Source organism: Mesoplodon bidens (genome assembly GCF_964165515.1).
Source record: "Mesoplodon bidens genome assembly, chromosome: 2".
NCBI lineage: Eukaryota > Metazoa > Chordata > Mammalia > Artiodactyla > Ziphiidae > Mesoplodon > Mesoplodon bidens.
In genome coordinates, this window is record NC_138177.1 from 126,267,928 (window position 1) to 126,290,150 (window position 22,223).

The 22,223-nt window shown below is 33.8% G+C and overlaps 1 protein-coding gene across 2 annotated transcripts in view; it reads right to left on the bottom strand.

Moving 5' to 3' along the window:
• The window catches only part of LRRC7 (leucine rich repeat containing 7), a gene marked incomplete at its 3' end in the record, with an annotated part of 507,551 nt that overhangs the window by 326,366 nt on the left and 158,962 nt on the right, over positions 1 to 22,223 (bottom strand). For both annotated transcript variants that reach the window (XM_081225604.1, XM_081225603.1), the window contains exon 3: positions 4,153 to 4,355. In XM_081225604.1, coding sequence (XP_081081730.1) covers positions 4,153 to 4,355 — 203 coding nt within the window. The remainder of the gene's footprint in view (positions 1 to 4,152; positions 4,356 to 22,223) is intronic.

The following is a 22,223-nucleotide window of genomic DNA, read 5'->3' on the forward strand; positions in this document are numbered from 1 at the left end:
AGTTTCTGAAGAAACTGAGGCTTTCAGAAAATAAAATACCTTCCCAACTAATTAGCAGTGCTAGGAGCTAATCCCAGGTTTGTCTGAGTCCAAAGCCTAAGTTCTTAATCTCTAAAATACATCTGGATAGTTTATATGGGGAAAACTTTGTAAGTACAGTACTGCAGATTTAGTCCCGTCCTCTTTTATACGTGGATAAATTAACCTCTTCTACCAAATTCACTCTGTGTCTTTCAATTTTGGTCACATATTGACTTTATCAAAATTTTTTCTTTAATCTTTTTTAAAGTTCCTCTTCAGTTTCAAGAAGTTTCTCTGTAGGTTTTCTCTTTATTGCTCTTTTTTTTCACATTTGTCTTCCCACTCTATTACTTCATATATAATATACATCTGTGATTGTCTCTTACTCTGTCTATAATTTTAAGTTTCCAGTTCCAAATAACAAGCAAAGCAGTACTAAATTATAAGCTGTGTGGGTTTCTATCACTCTGTGAAAAGCATGTTATTTTGTATTTTTACCTTTTACTACAAAAAAATTAAGCAACACAGATTGAGCTATTCCTAATCAAAACACTACCTGTTCTTTCATATCTATTTTTTGCATCTTTTCTAACACACTCTTGACATTCTTTTCCTAATGCCATTAACCTTGACTCTGTTCTCTACCTGCTTTATAAGAATGCACAGTACAGACTCTTGGCCAGCTAGAACATTCTCAGTATAAAATATCGGAATGAAAATAATTTTTAAAATGTATAAAAGGTAATTCTTGCCATAATGTAATATCAAGAATAAAAATGGTTATCTCATTACTCAATAAATCTGAAATCACAATGGTAATAATGTCAAAATAATACCAAGAAAACAGTAAAATAAAATGGCAGACAAAAAATACTTCACTTAATCTAACTTTGAAAGGTTTAAATCCCCTAAGGGCTCAATACTTTGCCTACAAGTCCTTACAAACTTTGATTAAGAGGAACTTTTCCTCGCAAAACAGCGATTTTATAACATTTTGTTTGTGGTGTACATTGTGGTAATCTCTCCAACAGTTCTTCCACCTCATTTCCTTGTGTTGCTGCCAGTAACCACAACTCCACGGAGGTGGCCCATCATTGTTTAACCCAATCAGAGTAATCTCATTTTTCTTGACATAGTGTATACCATAGCAAATAGACTGGATCGACAATGAACATGTGACACAATTAAGGTCAATGAGACCTAAGGACAAGTTAACTGAAGAATTCTGGGGGAGACACTTCTCGTCCTTCTCAGAAAAAGAAAGAGTTTTCAGAAGCCAAAAATTTCTAATTTGGGATGCTGTGGACGTGAACACTAGAACAGTTCTAGCCATTCTGCCCCATGAGAGAAAGCCAGCCTCAGAATAAAGCTGATCCCACACAAAGCAAATAGAAACATACCAAGTCTGGAGCTTGTTCTGAGATGCATTTTCCACTTATGTGAGCCAATCAAGCCTATTTCTTGTTTAAATCAGTTTGGATTGGGTTTTGTATTACTTGAAACACACATAATGAGCCCTAATTGATATGTCAGTCCTTTTGTTTCTTAATTTACCTATTTTTCTAATAATGCACAATTATATCCATGTATTATTATAATAAAATCTCAAAGTCAGATAATTTAGATCATATCTCAATAACAGATACTTTAGAAGAAAGGAACTTACAGGGCTGTTTTAGGAAACTAATAATATTGAACTTTGGGAGTCAAAGAAACCTTGAGAGATTATGTGAAAGGTCTTTGAAATAAAGCATACCAATAACAAAAGATAACAATTTCTCCTGAATTCTAATACATTGCAAAAGTGTTATTAAATCCTTGGTTCACTTGTGTTATTTTTATTTATTGTTAATCCAAGCTCTCTTCATTACGCCCTTAGTGACTGACTTGATATGTAAAACTCTCCAATGGCATTTTCTGCCTGATGCATCAAGTCAAACAATGCTGTGTAACTCTCAAGACCTTTCATAATCTGGGTTCCCTCTGCTCTCCCTACTTTACCTACATATGTCAACACTTTCCCACTTGCACCTGCAGCTGCAGAATCTTCACAGCTTTGCTGCTCCTCTCCTCCCCCTCTACATATATTCCATCTTAGTTTTTGCATCTGTGCTTTTTGGTCAGGCCCTTCCCCATCCCCTCCAAGAGTGGACCTCTTCTCTATACATAAGCCCTACCACAGGATTTGGTTCTTTGGCTCTGATTATACTTTATTGTGTATTCACCTCTAATGCTTCAGTTTTCTCTGTGATTAGGTTGTCAGATCCTTGAGAGCAAGGGTTGAGATTTATTTCTATTATAACCCCCCTAAAACTTCAAATACTGTGTTGCAGAGTAGATATTAAATGAGTATGTAGTTGATTAATTAACCATGTTTTTACTATTTGTCTTATAGACTCTGTTGCATGCATCTAGAAAAAGATTTTAAATGGCTGGATTGCCTTAGGGCTGCCAGATTTAGTAAATAACAATATAAAATGCCCAGTTAAATTTTTATTTCAAAGAAATAACAATCTGTTTTGTGTTTTAGTATAAGTATATCCAATGCAATATTTGGGATGGAATTATACTGAAAAATGGCCTGTTTTTTAGTGTAAAATTTAAACTCTACTGGATGTCTTTTATTTCATCTGGCAATTCTAGATTGACCTGACCTAAAAAAAAAACAAAACTTTGTGCTTAATTTCTTAAATTAGAGCTAAATGCCACATTTATGAATTGCTTAACCTTATACAGTCTTACTAATCAAGTCCTATAGTACATGAAGTTCTCTGCAGTGTTTCATCTAACAGCAACAACACATAGATTGATTATCCATTATGTGAAGGTCACCATGAATCCTCCTGTACAGGGAGGCAAAGATGAATAAGAATGAAAGATTCATCTAAGATGAATAAGATCTTTCCCTCTACCCTCAAGTAGTTCATAGCCTGGTGGAAGACACAGCCCATTTCAGTCCAGCCTCCACTTATGTGCAATATGGATGTTAATCCATATGGCCAAATTTCTTTTAGGTCTAACTCAGCCCTCCTGGGCAAAGATTCAAGATGACACTATACACACAGGTTGTCATAAATGAAGGATATTTGTTTTGAAGTACACATTAAATAGTTCCTGTCTCTGAAGTGTTATATAAACACTGTAATGCATCATCCTAAATGAAAACAATTATTCAAAAATCCTTTTCATCAGAACATTTTACTCTGCTTTTGATATTAAGTTAGTTTTTATGATGGGAGATATATTTTTCTGGTTCTTGGATATTTAACATGCATTTTTTTTTTAGCGTAAGCAATGGAAATGTATTGCATGACATTTTTCCCCTCCTGGCCATTAAGTTCTTCAGGGTTGAATGCCATTCCAGCAACTTAATCTGAGTCATTTATTTAGGTGAACAATAGGATCCAATGATTTAGATTTTGAACCTTCTGCTGTGTGGCCTTAGTCTGCTTTAGCTAATCTCTCCAGTGTTTTCTGGTCACAGGAGACATTTTCTTTGCATAACATAATGGCAGTGTGTGTGTATGTGTGTGTAAAGTTTGACATTAGTTAAAAAATTTTAGCTACACTATATTTATAAGTTATATGCCATATAAATTCAGTGATGTTTGTAATAACCAAAGATTTCAAATTCTAGAAATAACAGCATGTTTTTCATAATAGTATACTTGACTCTTTGTGTGTGTGAGTGTGTGTGTGTATGTAAAAGCATTTCTTAGACTTGTAACATATAATTCAAGGCTTTAAAACAATGTCACCTTAACATACAACATACAAATTTTCAGTTCTGGAATAGAGGGTACCATATTTTCCCTTTCTTTTCTAAACATAAGCTATTGATCTCAACCCACCAACCTGTTATTTTCTTGGAGATCATCTTAAGTTAAAATAAAAAGGCATATTACATAAAATGATGGTTTCAATGGAGTTCAATTGGTTATTGGCATATTACATGAAGTTGCAAATGGAGTCGCATTAAAAGGTAATGAGAATATTGGGAAAAGTTATATTAATTTGAATGATTTGTCAATTACCTAGATAGAAGGCTGTAGTTAGCATTATCATTATGCCAAGTCTCTGGAGTTATGAAATACTCATTTGAAGTACATATTTTAGGTTGTCAAAAATTACCTTTGGTAGCTCTTCAATTTGATTGGCATCTAGGTAAAGTTCCTCTAATGTCCGTTCAAAGTTAAAGACCTCCTTTGGCACCTGCTGAAGACTGCAGTGGGAGTAATCTAAAACTGAGATGATTTCTTCTTCACCTCGGAAACATCGGCACGGCACCAGTCGGCCGATGATTTTCCGCTTGGTGGTCATCTCCAGGCACTGCACTAGAGAAAAACAGAAAACAAACCAACTGCTTAACCACCTGCATTTGGAAGGCATTCTTATAATATTTAAAGCTTAGAAATTTACTTATGTTGTATATTTTATAATTATATAAGGCCGTAAAGAAGTTTACATAAGACATGCACATTCAATAGATCATTTAATCCTTAAACAGCTCTCCAAGGTATGTAAAGACACGTTCTTATTCCCATTTAACAAATAAAGAAATGTATTCAGAAAGGATCAGAAACCCATCATCACACAGTTTTGGAATGGCAGAACTGGGCCAGAATACAATCCTGACTTAGCGCAATGCTTACACTCACACTTGAAACATGGAACGATAATATGTTTTTTTTTTTAATTTTATACAAATTGCAGTGCAGAACAGAAACCTCCAGAATTTGTTGAAAAAACCCCACATTTCTCTCATTTCTGCAAAATAGTCAAGTTTTACTCATAAGGTTTATGATATCCTCTTTTTGACTCAAATTTATTCCATTAATCAATAATTATTTATTAAATACCTAATATGCTCCAAGCATTGAACTAGGTACTGGGGATAGAGAGATGAATTGAACAAAGCTCCTATTGGAGCTACAGTTGTATTGGTTATTCACTTCAGAATAAGAATCTGTCCCTGTGAATTCTTTTATTTTAATGGGAGAAAACAATCATGGCAGAAATTTCTGACATCCTGGCATGTCTTTTTCTAGGTTAAAATGACCCAAATGCCATGAAATCTTGCACAAAATTGGTATCATGGCATCTATAACACTTTATTAAAGTTACTGTTTTTCATATCATTCTTTCCCTAGACTGCAAGGCTATTGAGGGTAGTAACTGTGTTTTGTTCATTTTTACAGTTGTATAGGTTCTTGACATATAGTAGATATTCAATAACAAATGTAAAATGAACAAATCAGTTCATGAATGAATAGATGGATACATTTGGGACTCTCTCCACAACCACCAACAGATACTGATAATTTGCTTGAAAAATTTCTCATTCTAACTAAAATGTCACTATCTCTGTGAATGTCTCCCCAGGATAAATGAATAGCGTCTTCCTCTGAGCTCCCAGGGCACTAAATCACATTGCTTCCTAATTATGTGTACTATTTCCTTGTGTACTGGGTGAGTTCTTAAAGGAGAGGATCTTGTCTTATTCATCTTTGGATTCACAATAATAGTACACAGTTTGCCATCTGCAGAAATAGTACTGAATGAGCATCAATTTGAAACTCGCATTTTAGTCATTGATTTGATTTACTTATCAGCATAAACTTACTGCCGAAACAGAAAGTAGTGATAGTTCACAAAAATAATATAGCATTTTGTTTTGAAATGGCTTAGATTAAATCAAATTTGGAGGCAAATGAATACAATATGCTTAAGAGATGTTGAAAGTGCAGCCCAAAGCCATTTTTATTCCTCCTTTTACTTATGAAATTAGTAAAATTATATTTTGGGACAGGTTCATGAGTCAGCTCTTATAGAAGGTTATAAGAACATGGTAATCTTTAGAAGGTTTAACTAAAAACAGTAAGAAGATGGTCTTTCCTCTCCATTACTTTCTATCTCTTGAACTCCTACACTTCTCATTTCTGGGAGCTTGAATCACAAGGTTTCGTAACTTTTATTTTACTCGACTTTCCTTGAAAGCCCTGATTGTAGGTTGATCTCTACATGGGATCTAGCACATATCAAGCAGCCAGTAAATGCATCTAGTAAATCTATGACATATATTAGGTACCTAGTTAATATTTGTTGAGGTTATTGCAGTTGTAAAGGTAAGTGATGATGGCTCAGACTATGATAGTTGTAGTGAGCATGGGGAGAAGTGATAGACTGGAAAGGTATTTAAGAAGCAGAATCCAAAGTGTGGGTAATGGATTAGATGAGAGGTGGAAGGGGTGCTGTGGAGAGAGGGAGAAGTCTTGAAAAATTCCCAGGTTTTTAATTTATCACTAGTAGCCACATTGACTACCCAGCTGTGATGCCATCGAGCTGACTCAAGGTGTGTATCCTGTCTGTCTCTATGACTCACAGGTGAGGAATCAATTGTTCATATGTTGTTTTTGCCCAGTTCCTTGCACTCACCATTTTGTGCTGAACCCTGTAGCTACTTTTTGATACCCATCTGTTGCTGTATTGCAAATTTTTTATTATGAAGAGAAAAAAGAGAATATCCAGGCCTGGACCTGAACCATTTAGCCAGAGAGCCCACTGTCCACTAAGACTTTTGCAATTTAGTTCACTTAGGACTGCTTTCCCTTTTGTTGATCAAAAACGTAGCCCCTTCTAGTCATCTTTCCGGTCCCTTGTCTCATTCTTACAATGTGCTGAGCTTTCCCCCTGACCCAACTTCTCTTTCCTTCAATCCCACTAAATTCTGAAATTGTGTCTTATGTCATGATCAGTAACTTCATTGATCCTTTCCATTGAAGGCTTCCTCCCCTTCATAGTCTCAACTTAAAACATGGTTCACTTATAGCCTTTAAAAGTGGAGCATGCTGATTTTCTCATACCTTAAACACTTCAGGGTTGGAAAGTAGAATTGATATCCTCCCTTGCTCTCTAAAAATTATTAATCTTCTCTCATCCTAAAAAAGTCCTGCTCCTTTGATGGTCTCATTACCTGGTAGTAACATCTTTCTACTCTTTTTCATATCATTCATTACCACCTCTAGAACCCATTGATGACTTTGGTATCTGATTCATGGACTAACTCTCAATGGGAACTCCTTCCATTCCTGATTTATGCTCTCTACACATTATAGCTTTCAACTTTTTTTCCATCTTAAATTTCTAAGTAACTTGATTGTAGTGCTACTCCATAATTTTTCCCTTGCAGATATCTAGTATGTAACATGGTAGTTCACCTTTCTTCTAACAAAGTTTCAACGAACTTCTAACCAACCAAAGTATATATAGCAATTTTGTTTTAAATGAATAGTACTTATTTTATTATAGCTATAAATATCACTGTAATTCAGTCACATTTTATTTCTTCTGCATCTTATTGTTTCTTTAAAAATTGCTTGTTTTTTCTTTGTTTGGTTTGTCTATGTGTCTTTCATAAATTCAATTTCCTGACTATCTCCTCTTCTCTTGATATAGTGAAAAACGTGTAATCTGCATATTTCCCCCTGGAATAATCTTTTAGGGGCTCTATATCTTCCTGCTTCAGTCTGGAGTGGTCACTTCACTTTTCTAGACCTGATATGTGTGTGTGTGTGTGTGTGTGTGTGTGTGTGTGTGAGATTCTGGAATTTCTCTTCACTGTCATTCTGTGAATTTTATATTTCCTTCTGTTTTATTCCTATTTCCTGGACCACATGTCTTTTCTTTCTAGACTTATTGGACTATAACATCCAATGGTGAAATATAACATCCAGTAACTTACTGAGAAAGAATCTACAGTAGGAACAATTTTGAGACCTCTGCATATACGAACATGATTTCATTTCACCCACAAACAATTGAAAGTTTGGCTGGATATATACTTCTAGGTCAAAAATAATTTTCTTTATAAATTCGAAGAAATTTTTAAAGTATTATTTTCTAGCTTTTAAGGTTGTTGTCAGGAAATCCAGCTCTATTACTATTCAAAATCCTGTTTTACGCCCACCTTCCCCTTTCCCAAAATATTTTAGAACTTTTATTCTTAGTATTTTGAAATTTCATGACAATGTACTTTGATGTGTTTTTATCCATTGTACTGGGTACTAGATGGGCCCTTTCACGTTGGAAGCCTTTATCGTTAAATTATGTTAAATTTTCTGTTATTATTTAATTGATGATTTCCTCCTCCTCTTCATTTTTTTTAATTTTCTTTTCCTGTAATCCTGATTAGTTGAAAGTAGGAAATGTCCAGTAATTTAATTATTTTTTCTCTTGTAATTTCCATGTCTTTGTTTCTTTATTTTATTTTCTGGAAGATTTTCTCAACTTCATCTTCTGAATACGTCTCCTGTATTATCTTTTATTAGATAACATATTTTTATTGTCCAAAAATTGGTTGTTGCTTCTTAAATGCATGCTCCTTTTTAACAGTATCATGATTGTATTTCAGGGTGCCATATCATTTCATTTCTCTAAGAAGATATTAGCTATAGACTTTTTTTTTGCCTTTTTCCCCTGCTCCTTGCATTTTTTCTGAGTTCCATTTTCTGTTTGTTTCTTTTCATCTTTATTTTTCATGATAGGGGTCTTCCACAAATATCTGGTGATCCCTGGCTGTCCTTCAATATTGAAGAGTGACTTTCTAAAGAACAAATTGGAAGTTTTGTATTCATAATAGGTATCACTGCAGGACGATTGGCAGAAAGCCAAAGAATGTTCTGGTCTTCAGCCTGAGGCATAGCTATGAAACAGGAGGGAAGGAGGCAGGGCACAACCTTTAAAAGAATGACATAGCCATAGTACATGATGAAAACTAGTGAGAACCAGCTAGGTACAAGATGGCGGAAGATTCAACTTCCAGTGGACCTTAAGCATAATTATTCACTCATTGTAATACATTAGCATGTTAAATGACACTCCCACAGGTGCCACGACAGTTCCAAGGCTGACCATAAAAGGCCAAAAAGTGGGTGGTAGCCGAATTCCTGGAAATCTCTGCCCCTTCCCCAAAATAATAGGAATAATCCTCCCACTCATTAGCCTATGAAATATGCAGCCCATAAAAACTAACCATGTCATATTTCGAGGCTTCTTGCCTCTTGCCTTCCAAGATGGCTCACACTCTGTCTGTGGAGTGTGTTTCTATCTAAATAAATCTGTTTCTTACCTATCACTTTGTCTCTGAATTCTTTGGCGATGAAGAAAGACCTTAAATTCACTGGGAAGAGCTATGCAGTTTTGTAAATAAAGATTTAAGTCGATTTTTCTATTTTCAGTACTAAGTCTCCTCAGTTCTTTGTCTGGTACCTGTTGTCTCCAAGACTCTAAGGAAGACTATGAAGCAAATCAATTTTTACATCCCTTTGTGGGTGCTTTATAATGTAACTGACAATGTACTTTTTATATATGTGAATATAAACTACATCTTCTTTCCCTGTCTTCTTAAAATTTGTTGAAATCTCTTATCTCCTGGTGTCTTCTTTTCAATTTTGTCTCTCCTTGTGAGTATATGCATTTTAAAACTTCTTTTACTTTAGTGGAATTTTGGTTGTAAGTATAGATCAATAAGGAAGGTGGGAGATTAACTTTCATGTTTAAAAGAAAGTTTTCCTTTAAGCCCCTTCATACTTTTAATCTCTTCTTACTTGACCTATTAGGAGCATTGGACAGAAAATTATAATTTTCTTTCAGAAACACTCTCTTCCTTTGGCTCCCCTGACTTCACAATCTTCTGACATTTATCCTTCCACTTCGATTCCTCAATTTCAATCTTTTAAGAAGATCCATCTTCTCTACCAAATATTGACATTTATAGTACTAGAGAGTTATTTCCTTGCTAGGCTTGTTGCCCTTCTAATTGTACGCTCTCTCCCTTTCAATCTTTACAATCTCACTCACCTTTCCCAACTCTTTTCATTTAACTTTGATGAGTGATGGCTATAAAGCTTCTCAAATTTCTACTCAGATTTATTTCCCTCATCATTTCCACTGTGTGTTTTATGAGCATCTCAAACATAATATGTTCAAAATTGAAGTGATGCTCTTCAAAGGTATGGAGCCCATCATCATAGTCAAGACCTTGGACACTGAAGCCAACTCCCTGGCTGTGTGACTCTCAGCACATATTTAACCTCTATCAATTTAGTCATCTCTAAGATAACAGAGTACATACCAAGCTCATAGAATTGTGTCTTCAAGTTTTAAGCATTCACTAAGCATTGGCAATTATTGTTCTGCCCAAACCTCCTCCTCCTCCTGTGCTCTCAGACTCAGTGAATGACAATACAGTTCACCTAGTTTCTCAAGGTGGAAAGCTTGGCAATGTTCTTGACTCCTCTCATTCCCTCACTTCACACATCCAACAATCACCAAGTCCTAATCCTTCAATAGCCTAAACATATCCTGATTCAAGTCTGTTTTTATTCATTTCAACTGCCTAGCAACATAGTTCAAACTATTTTCTCTCGCATATGTACTTGTCTCTCTCTTTCTATTGTTCTTCCACCACAGTGAACCTGTAGTGACCTTTAAAAGCACTAACATTATTATGTCACCTTCTTGCTTCAAATACTTCAATGATTCCTCTCTGCCCTCCAGACAGTCTAAAGTCTTTATTGCAGCTTAAAAGTATGATATGGTCCTCTGGCCTGACTGCTGTCTTCCACACTCACATCCAGCTCTCTGTGCAGCCTGGCCACGTACTACTCTTCTCATTGTTTTCTTTGCTCTTCTTATTCATGGCTTCCTTTGCATTTCTAGGACTACATGATCTTTCTTCTACTAGGGCCTTCAGAAATAGGGCTGCCTTTGCACAGGGTACATTTCCTTGCTCTTTTAAAAATTTTTAGATTAGAAGGGAAAGTAGCCTCTCTTTATTCAATATGTTCCAACTCTGTATGTCCTCGTCTCTATATGTTTCAATTATATGCTGCCATACCGTTTGATCACATTTTAATTATGTATTCAAATCAATCTTGTTCACTAGATTGAAACTTCTGTGAGGACAGGGACCATGTCTAGCCTTTAAACACTGTATATTTCCAGTAACTTTAGTATCTAGTTCAGAGTAGATACTTTAAAAACATTAACTGTATTAGTAAATGCATATGGTAAGTAAAGATGATTATAATGACTTTTATTTGTATAGTCCTTGCAAAATTTCAAAACAATTTACAATTTATCACCTTTTTTTCTTAATGAATAAGCATTCATATATTATTTTCTGTATTTCAATAATAAACTAATTAAGGTTTAGTGAGTTTGTAATGTGCATAAGGTCACACACAGAGTAATTAGTAGAACTAGGATTAGATCTCATTTTTCTTGACCCCAAAGTCATCATTTTTTCCCATTAGCAGACCCTGCATTACATTTACAGTGATACATATAGATCAGCATATGAGAATTTATCAAACATGAATTTATTAGTTGTTCTATACCAAACACACATACACACACACATACACACACACACTCACACACTTGATAGTTATTTACACATAGACTACTTCATAGGTGCAAACAGAATGATGGGGTAACAGTGAGGGAAATAACATCGTTCTCTTCTCTGGTGATAAGAGTTTAAACATTTTTTTGCATGTCAAAAGTATGAAAATACAGTAGGGTAGAATGAGTAGAGCATAACATACAAGAAAGCACATAAATGTTACATACATGATATATAGAAGCAACTTTTGCTTTTTCCTGAAACATGACCATTGCCCAGTATACCATAGAAGCATGTGGCTTCACATCTAGTGTATGGACATTGACTCAAAAGCAACCAGATTTCCTGTTTTACTACTATCCTTAGCAAACATCCAAAAGAGGAATTCTTAGATTTTCAGTTTTTCAAAGGGATTTAAAAAGGCAAGAGGAAAATAAGTTTTCATCTCTTCCTGTTAAAGTCCTTCCAATAAATTCCTTAAGTCAAAGATAAGAGTATTATCTTTTTTGGATTCTCATTGCATGGATTCTCTTCTCTCTTGAATCATATATATATATATATATATATATATATATATATATATATATATATATATATATATATATATATATATATATATATATATATATATATTTTTTTAAATCTGAATTGAATAGCTAAAGGGGATTTTTCTTTTTCTATAGCCACAGCATGCAGTCAACAGTCTCCCTTTCAACACTCTCCCTGAGTCAAATGTATTTAAATAGCAGGGCTCACTAACATGGCCTAACATAGGTGAAACAGCAAAAAGACTCATCTTGCTACAGTCATCAGATCCTTCTGTATTCATAATTTAAACCAAAGAGAATTTCAACCGCTTGAGAATTATGCCTGCAGTAGTTGACCCAAGCAATAAGAATATATGTATCAAAACACCTGATATCCAGTACCACTGCATTCTCTAGGATTTTAGACCCATGTATGCCAATGTTACCCTTGCCTAATATTTCATCCCTGGAAAGTTAAAGGGATAAGGAAAAGTTCAATCTTTCCAAGATTTCTTGTGATAAATACTCTGGCTGTCCTCATTAGTTGGCACAGTCTTACATTTTTCAAATGACAAATGTTTCTTATTTATTCACTGAGAAACCCTTTGCTTCACTAAGTGTGCCACAGGGATATGGAAACCTGCCAAACTCTCTCCATGTCCTACTTCAAGAAACATCTTTAAAACCATTACCTAATCTGAAGTAGTCTCTGAAACTCCCTTATCAAGACAACATACATGGTGATCCTTGGACTTCAAGTGGAGCATCTGAGGTTTGTTTGTTTTTTGATTGTTGAAATGTTCACATTTCAAAAATACTCAGATTTCATGGGTTTGTTTTCATCTTATCATTACAATATCTGAAAGCCTGCAATTGTTATCCACAATTTGATTTGATATCATTACAAGGAAACCAGTTTGTCTTCATGAAGATCAATGGACTGTTATTAGGATAAACACATTAGTGGTCTTTAACGCTGATATTATCACATCAGCAATCAAAACAAGAAATCAAGAAGGAAAGCATGGTGTCTGGTACCAAGAAAAAGCTTTTTTAATATTTTTAATTCTGCTTTTAGACAAGTGAGTTTTAAGAATAGCAATGCTTCCATTCTCCTTCCTCACATATTTCCCAGGAATTTTCATCCACTGACTTCAGAAAGTCTCTTTCTATGAACGAGTCCTAATATAAACCATCATCTCTGATTTAGTTTCTAACTGCTTAATGAGCCACCTATCTTTAAATAAAACTCTAGTTGTCTAAAGGAGAACGTGAAAATATTTACTAAGTTCCTACTCTGTACCAGACACTGTGCTTTCCCTCTTGATTTCTTGCTTTGATTAGTTGTGTTTTAATTCTCTTAATGCTGTACTTTGGAGTCATCTTTTACTACTCCTTTCTTTCCTTCTGTATTAGGCATTCAATGTCTCCCCTTTCTTTTCCTTACCATTCAGTCAATCTAGTTCAAATCCATACCATCTCCTAGTAGTACTGCCCAAAGTAATACAGTACGAAAGTATACTATTTCCAAACACCTTTCCTTTACAATAATTTATGCAGCAAATATTTATTAAGTGTCTACTATGTGCTGGGTACTGGGTTATATGGTGGGAAAAACCAGTGGGTTAAACAGCTACGTTCCCTGCTCTAATAAATTTCCTGGATAGTGAGGGAGATAAACATTGAACAAAAAATTAAACAAATAAATCCATACTTGTACATTGTAATAATTGCTTTAAAAGAAAATATTAGACTTTTATCCATTTTATATATTTACACATTAAGTATCTTGATTAATCCCCTAAAATGCATGTCCATTCCCCAGTTCTAAAAGCTTCACTGTGTCTACATTTTCAATAGCAGTATTTCCCAGTCCATGTCTTTCCCAGTCCATGTCTCCGTATCTTCTTCTAAGAAATAAGCACTGTGCATTAGCAAATTAAGGGCTCAGAGAGGTTTTGTGACAAAGAAATATGCTTATTTTTGTTCAAACCAGTGTTTCCTAAACCACTTAAAATTTAAAACATGTAAAATGTTATAGTTTATCACCATAATTAGGAATTAGTCTTCTGAATCACACATTTTAGTAAAGGCGGTCTACAAGATTCTTTAGCTTGACAATCAAGCTCTCTTTAATCTACTTTTCAGCTGTTTTATCTAGTACTTCCAAGTCTGTGCTCTACCTTAAACCACACCCAATACTTAATGTCCCTGATCCACTTTCTTCATCTATACCAATCCTGCCAATCTATGGTAATACCATTACATCTTTATAAGTCATGTTGAGTAATTTTATTTATTGGTTATTATAATTTGTTCGCAGGTCTTAAAACATCACAGTAGCCGATGTTAAAGAAGCTTGTGTTTTGGAACTTCTGGGAATGACAAATAGAATGTTTTGTTTTACTCTTTAATTTATTTAAGTCCCTGCCTACTAGTCATAGTGTGCTCCAGTAGAAAAGAGATCCACAGAATCTGAGTTTGGATCACTTATTGAAGCTCAAATTCTTCTTTTTAAAGTCTTCTCTAACTGTTCCAGACTATAAATAATGCTGCTTTCCTTGTCTTCCTCCTCTTCCTTACTATTATTATTGTCGTTTTAACACTAATTACCCTAAAGAACATCAATGTAAGGCTTATAGAATCAATCTGAAAAAAAATCTCGAGAGAAGATTTGTACTGAGTAGTGGCATTTATGAGCTTACTAAAAAATTTCTCCTTATTTTTACATAGGTGAAAAACAATATTTTAATACCCCTGTCCTTCTTTCTCCATACATCCTCTCCTAGAATTTTTATCTACTGACTTACTTAAATATGCAAACATGACTGTAGAGGACAGTAGAAAGCAAACTTCAAGCTTAGCTTAAAAATGGCCCAAGTTCAGGAAAAAGTTCTAATTCTATAATAAAATGTTACAGCTATGTTTCTTGAAGAATTTTGCTTTCAGGCAAGTTGTGAACCTGAGTCATGAGCAGTATGAAGAAACAAATTTCTAAGTAATAGGGTACTCTCAAAGATCTAACTTTCAAAATGTGGTAACCTAAAGTAATGAGTCTCTGGAATAATATCTGAAGACTTGTTTATACAGAGGTACAGAATAAGAAAATAGAAGAGAAGTAGTCAGATATAGGAAATTTAATTAATAGTATCTTAGGTTTGGTTGGAACCTTAGTCTAATCACTTGTCTCATCCTTGAATAAATTACTCAGATCATGGTCTTATACCTTACTATCTCTTGACATATTTTGATTTTGTGATATAAGGTAATTATTTATGTTCTTAATGATGACTGAGTTATTATGAAAAAGATCAATTATTCAGCATGATTTATTGAGAAGCCAGAGATATGTATAGTACATTTAGATGTAATTTAATGAAATATTTTATTTAATAAAAATTGCAGTATATGATGGTTAATATTTAAAAAATATTTGTAAAAATTTGTAAAAAATATTTGTAAAAATTTCACCTTATGTGAAACACTGTACTCCACACTTTATTCCAAAGACTTGAATAGGAGTTCCAGTAGGAGCTAGTAAGAAAACATTTTCCATGCAGTTGTCTCAGCTCAGGGATCCTTGCCTTTTGGGATGTGACACAGTGTCAATATGGTGCCCTTCACAAGACACCATGAAAGGCCCATGTTTTCAATCTGATATAAACAACTTAGAGAAAGCATTTTTAAATGGGATTCATGCTGCTTTATATTCATTCTTCAATCATAAGTACAGATAACTTCTGATATTATCTCTGTTTATTAATATTTTAATTAATTCTGATGATGGTGGTACTTGTGCCTTCAGGATAGTTAGAACAAATGTTGCAATTTTGAAACTCAACTAAATAAACAGGACTTCTGGAGATAATTTTTTAATCAATTAAGTTTCTTTTTGTATAAATCTAGGCAGTTACTTTATAATTGGAAAGATTTTAAGAGATTCATGAAACATATAAGCCTGCTTGAGGTCACCCTCGGGCTGAAAGAAGAGTAAAAAATAAAAGAAAAATTAATTTAAAAAGCTTTCTGCAAGGAAGTTAAAGGCATGTGAGAATGCACTCATAGATTTAATAGTTGTTAAATGAAAAGTTCATGAAAGCTTAAAATGGAAGAATCAGAGGCTCATTTTAAAATTGAAATATTTTGTTATGATTCTGAAATTTTTTCATTGTTAGTCTCTCATATGAGATTAAAAGAATAATTTCAAACAAGAATTTAAAACATCCTGAGTATTTAAATACTTATCTTTATTAATTTTGTAAATGCTATATGTTATATATGGAATTTTTTGGTTTATATTCTTACTGAATTAAATTATTTAGGAGATGATGAAAGGCAACAGGATTTGAGAGAATTAAGAGAATAAAATCAGGAGCAAAAGTTTTGCAAAGAGAATTGGAAAAGGCTTAAAGAAGGCAGGTGAGCTCTTTGAATGAAAAGAGCATGCCGAACTAACAGAGTCCTGCTGGTAGATGGAATGTACTTCAAAAAGACCACATGTTACCAGAATAATCATTTCTAAAATTCAAATCTGAACATGTGTAAAACTCTTCACAGTCTCCCTGCTACCTCACCATGAATTCTGCACTCAAAAGCCAGATGTATAATCCTCTGCCAAGACTTCAGTCTCCCTGTGGACCACACTCTCACCTTACCTTCCAGGCCTTCTTGCCTTTGCATTTCGTGTTCTCATGAACCATATTGCTTGCTCATCTCTCCTGAGTTACTCTTCTTTATCCTTTACAATGAATTCAAGGATTACCCTTGTAGGAAAATGTGCCTCTACTCTCCCTGTTACAGGTGAATATTGTCCTCCCCAAATTCATGTGCTGAAGTTCTAACCTTCAGTACCTCAGAATGTGACCTTATTTGAAAATAGGGTTGCTGCAGGTGTAATTAGTTAAAATGAGGTCCTACCATTGTAGGGTAGGGCGCTACTCCAGTATGACTAGTATTCTTAGAAAAAGAATGCATGTGAAGAGAGAGACACACATAGCGGGAAAATGAAGAGAGACATGGAGAAGATGCCCATCTGTAAGCCCAGGAGAGAGTCCTGGAACAAATCCTTCTCTCACAGTCCTCAGAAGGAACAAACACGTTGATTTAGTACTCCTAGTCTACAGCATTATGAGACAGTGATTCCTGTTGAGTGAGCCACCTAGTTTGTGGCCTTTGTTACAGCAGCCTTAGCAAACTGATACAACCCCCTCTGCAGCTTCCAAGCAAAAGTAGGTGGCTCTTCTACAGCATCTATAGAACCCGGGACCCAATCTGGCACAGACTTATTAAAATTGTTTCCTTGTGAATCTCTTGAGGTAGCATTAATTAGACCATGAACTCTCTTTTTTTTTCTGTTTGTTCTCTTAGTCTAAGGCAGACAGGCATTGTGAAATTGTCTTTTGTACAGATTAATGAAAAAAGGGAACAATGGAAATTTTGTTTGGCCTTAGATTCACCAACCTGTTGAAGAAGATTTAAAACTGCAATTTCAGATGCAGGTAAAATTGTACAACAAAAGTATAAAGTTAAATATTCTAAAGAACAACATGCGTGATATCACAGAATGAACAAAATGTATAGGTAACCCTCTTAATTCTCAGAAATAAACATCCTGGAAAATAAGTGACTCTCAATGTCTTTAATCAACACACTCAGGGAATATAATAAACTACTTGAACCTAAAAATTTAACACAAAGAGTTAACTAAAGATTTCAGAAGTGTCTTGAAAAATTGATATGATGGTTCTCATATGGAAATGATAGGCATATCTTGTTTAGAAGTGGTTCTAATAGAAAAAAGAGAGCACTCTATGTCAATATGGATATATTAAATGGATAGTGGAGGGAAATTGAAGAACATTTTGGAGAGGATAAAAATAGAAATTATATTACCTTAGAAAATACACTATTAACCTCCAGATCATGTGAAAGATATATGAATGATGCTTTCCTAATGAACATTATCACATTGGCATGAAGAGAAAAAATAGAAGTAATGAGAGAAGAGCTCTTTAGACATTTTGGACACATAATTCTGCTCAATCAAAATTTTGCTTTTTAAAATTCAGTTGTTATTTTCTTCAGAACATAAAAGCAATGTCTATTTATTATTAAGAATTTGGAAAATATAGAAAAGTATAATAGGAAAATAAAATTTGCCATACTTCTATCATCCAGAAATAAAGCACTATTAACATAGTGGAGTATTTTCTATCATTCATTTAAGGTTGCACTCTGAATACACACATACAGACACACACATACATGCACACACATACAACACATACATATATTACTAAGATTAAACATGTTTTGTCGTGCTTTTCTACTTAGCATTATACTATAAACATTTTCTCATATCATTAAACATTCCTTAAAATATACTTTTTGAAGACTATGAAATATTGTTGTGAATATTTCTACCAATTTATTTGACCAATCTTCTTCTTATCCTAGAAATTTATATAGCTTGCTATTTTCCCAAATTATAACAAGTGCCTTGATAAAACAACCTCAAATATAAGTTCTTGTGCATTTACTAGGTGAAAAGAATTTGAAGTTTTATTCTTCTTGATAAATATTGCAAAATTGTTCAATTATTTGTACCAATTGATATTGTCCAGAGTATTATATATGAATATCCAGTTCCTTGCACCAGTGCCAGCAGATGTTATCAGTTTATTTTCAATCTTTGTCAGTTTTATAGTGTTTAATTTGAGGTGTTTCTAATCTCTTCCTTTATTTGTTCCTCCTTTAATTTATGCTTATAAAATCAGTTTGCTGAATGCACTTGACTCAATGGATTATAAATAGGAAACACTTTATTTTTTATCAGTCACTGCCTTTAAACATCATCTTTGGGAACTCTCTTCTCGCCTCCTGGACAAGAACTTTTGTCAATTCCATACCCTTCTAAATTTTCAATTAGAGGAACAATCTCATTTAGATAATTGTATAGTTCCAATACAGTGTGTGAATAATCCAAATATTTTTGGAAGTTTTCTATTGGCCATGGTTTTTGAGCAGGTGGTTCCATTATAAGAGAACCAAGTAAATGTTTATATAAAGGGTACATCTTTATATGTGAAAGGTTAATAGAATTTAATCTCTCACTTGGTTGTGTGTTTTAGGTTGTATATAAGGTTAATAGAATTTAATCTCCCACTTAGTTGTGTGTTTTAGGTTGTGTGTTTACAGTACCATGAATAAATGGGGAAAATATTTCTAAGATTTTGTTCTCCATTGTCACTAATGGACTCTTTCAAATGGAAATGCCTCTTGATAGCACTTCTGCTGACTGACCTTGAAATCCAAATATTCTAAGCTTTAAATCAAGAATATTTATTTTTCTTACTGACACAGGATGCCACAGACCAAATAATTCTTTTACTAATATAAATTCAATGTTTTATTTTGTTTATAAACCCAGTTAGAGCTCAATCCACCTCTAGCAATTATAGTGGGATTAACATATGAATGCTGTCAGAACAAATCTTTTTAATTCACATTTTCTAGATATACGTAGAACAAAACAAGGTACAGAAATGAGCATCAATGGAGACAAAATGAACCTGGTTTCTCATTAAGTAGCAACAACTGTCTCCCTAGACTGGCTCTGAACCAAGGGCTAATCTAACCTGAAGCAGAAAAGCAACGTAATTTCATCATTCTCCTGGGCCATCTGCTTAGTTCTTAAGGATGGTAGAAAAAATTCATTAAAAGGGTTTATATGCATTGCGCTAGTGTGTTTGTATGTGTGCATTGGGGTTGAGAGTATGCTGTGTCAAAGTAGGGGAAAAGTTGAACACTTTGAGATGAGTGAATATACCAAATAATTAGAGGAAACTTTTTAGCTTTTTAGATTAAGCATTTAATTTATATTGTAAAAATGTTTTTTTCCATAATAAAGGGAATATACATATTTAGAATAATTAATTTTTTTTCTGCCACCCTCAGAGTTATCAGGAGTACTGGTGGTCTGTTTTGCAAAGATTATAATAGATATAATTGGGTAGAGTATAGAAACTAAAGGGAATTTTATCAAATTTTTAAAAACATTTTTCACTGAGAAATAGAGTAAATATGTAGTCATACAATCAAGATATCAGAGGCAAAAGATTTTTTTTTCTTGTTAAAAGGTTATACTTCAGGTGAGTCTCTCAGACTGTTTTCCCCAGTGAATTTCTCCCCTGTACAGATTCTCTTATTTACTACTACTCTCTTTAAAGTGATAACAATGGTTAACACATGCTCCCATTATTTTCTCCCCCAAATCTGACCTTAATGTATTGCCATCTTTGAGTTAATAAGTCAACACTCATCCAGTCTCCTAAGCTACACCTTTGGAACCATCCTCCACACTATATTTTCTGTCATTATACATTTTCAATAACACAGATGAGTCAGAGCTTTCATATGCACCCCTCTGCCCCCACCCCACCCTGTAATCATTGTTGGAATGTTAGATCCTTTTGCTTTTACTTCCTCTGACTTCTTAAATAGCTTTCTAGTTGGTTTCTACGTACCCTATCCTGTGAATTCTGTCAACTTCTTCCACCCAGCATACCTCCACAATGCCTCGGCATTCTGCCGTGCTTTCGCAAAAGCATTTCTCTGCCAGTAATGATCTTCACTCTTTTTTTAACTTGGAGAAATCTTATTCATCCTGAAGACAGCTCAAATGACACTCCCTCTGCAAATCTTTTCCATCTTCCTCAGCATGTAAGTTACATCCCTTCTTTTGCCCTTTGACTTCTAGCATTTATTCTGGTAAATTGTCAAAGCTCATTCTGTGGATTATCGTGACCCCAACCTGCTCATCCCTGACCAAGACAGACAATTCCAGAATTCTTTACTTTAAAAGTATCCATTCTTAGTCAGCTGGGGATTCAAATTTCTTTTTTAAATTTCAAAAGCAAGTCAAAGCACTTTCATGCTTTACTATACATTACATATAGATGACGTCTGAATGATTTATCATCTTCCTTATGAAATGTCTTCTATAGTCATATTTGTGTTCTAAGTAACACCTTGGCAGGTTATAATAAACATAACCAGATGCCAACTCTGTTTTCCTTCACAATAAAATATTTTGTTTTTTTCCTTTAGTAAATCTATGGCTCAGAAATGCTAGTCTGCTTCTAGTACAAAATAATATGTATCAATTTTTAAAAATTATTTGCTAGTTATAAATTACAATTATGCTCTTTAAACAGTAACAAAATTATCGACAACATTGAAAGCACTAATATAATTATATTTTCAATCACAAAGATTTAAGATAATGAAGGTCTATCTACAGTATATCTCTGTGAAATAATAGTCACCCTATTTTCCTGTTTTAATCTGAAAATGACTGACCATGCCAGTGCAGAATTTCAAAAACATTATTAAATAAATGCGTCTCATATCCCCAAATTATTCACAGCAATTACTGAGATATCTCACAATATTTATACACATACACATAAATATACACACACACATATATAAATATCTTCTAATGCCATATAATCTGAAGACACTAAACATACCCAAAATAAAATGTATAAGATAATACAAAATTATTTTACTCATAAAAATATTTTTCCTCTAAAATTACTATTGGTTTGGAAATCTTTTCATTGGAAATATTTTGCCAGTTGATTATATATAACTTATACAAAGCATCATGGTTATAAGTATACTATATCAAGATATCAAGAAACCTGTATCATAATCCTAATTTTGATACAAACCTATAAGTGTTTTAAACTATTTGATGGTTAGTTTTTCATAGGCAAATAATAATTTTAGACTGAAATAGCTCAGATCTTTACCAGAAGTTATACCTTATGATTCGAATTATTTCATATACTTAGCACTGCTTTATTCAACTTGGAATACATGAGGATTTTAGGCAGTTTTCCTTCTGAGTTTTATGTTACATAATTTGCATAAACACACACAAATATAGTTCTGTTCTTGTTCTTTCAAAATTATGTTCAAATTATGTTCAAATCTTCATCACTTTTTAAATTTTAGCATCACTGTCTGAATAATTTGTGTTGGCTTAAACAAATAAATGTTCATCTTGAAATGTCCTGAGGGTTCTAAATGGGGAAAAGATCTGATCAGATCTGCATTTGTATCTTGCTCCCCACTGAAGAATAGTTGGAAGAAGGCTCAGAAACCAATCAGGAGGTTCTTGAGGAAGTTGTGTCCAGAAAGGAGGTAGAGATGTGAGAAGTAAACACAGTAAAATATTTAGTAAATAAATAAATTAAAGT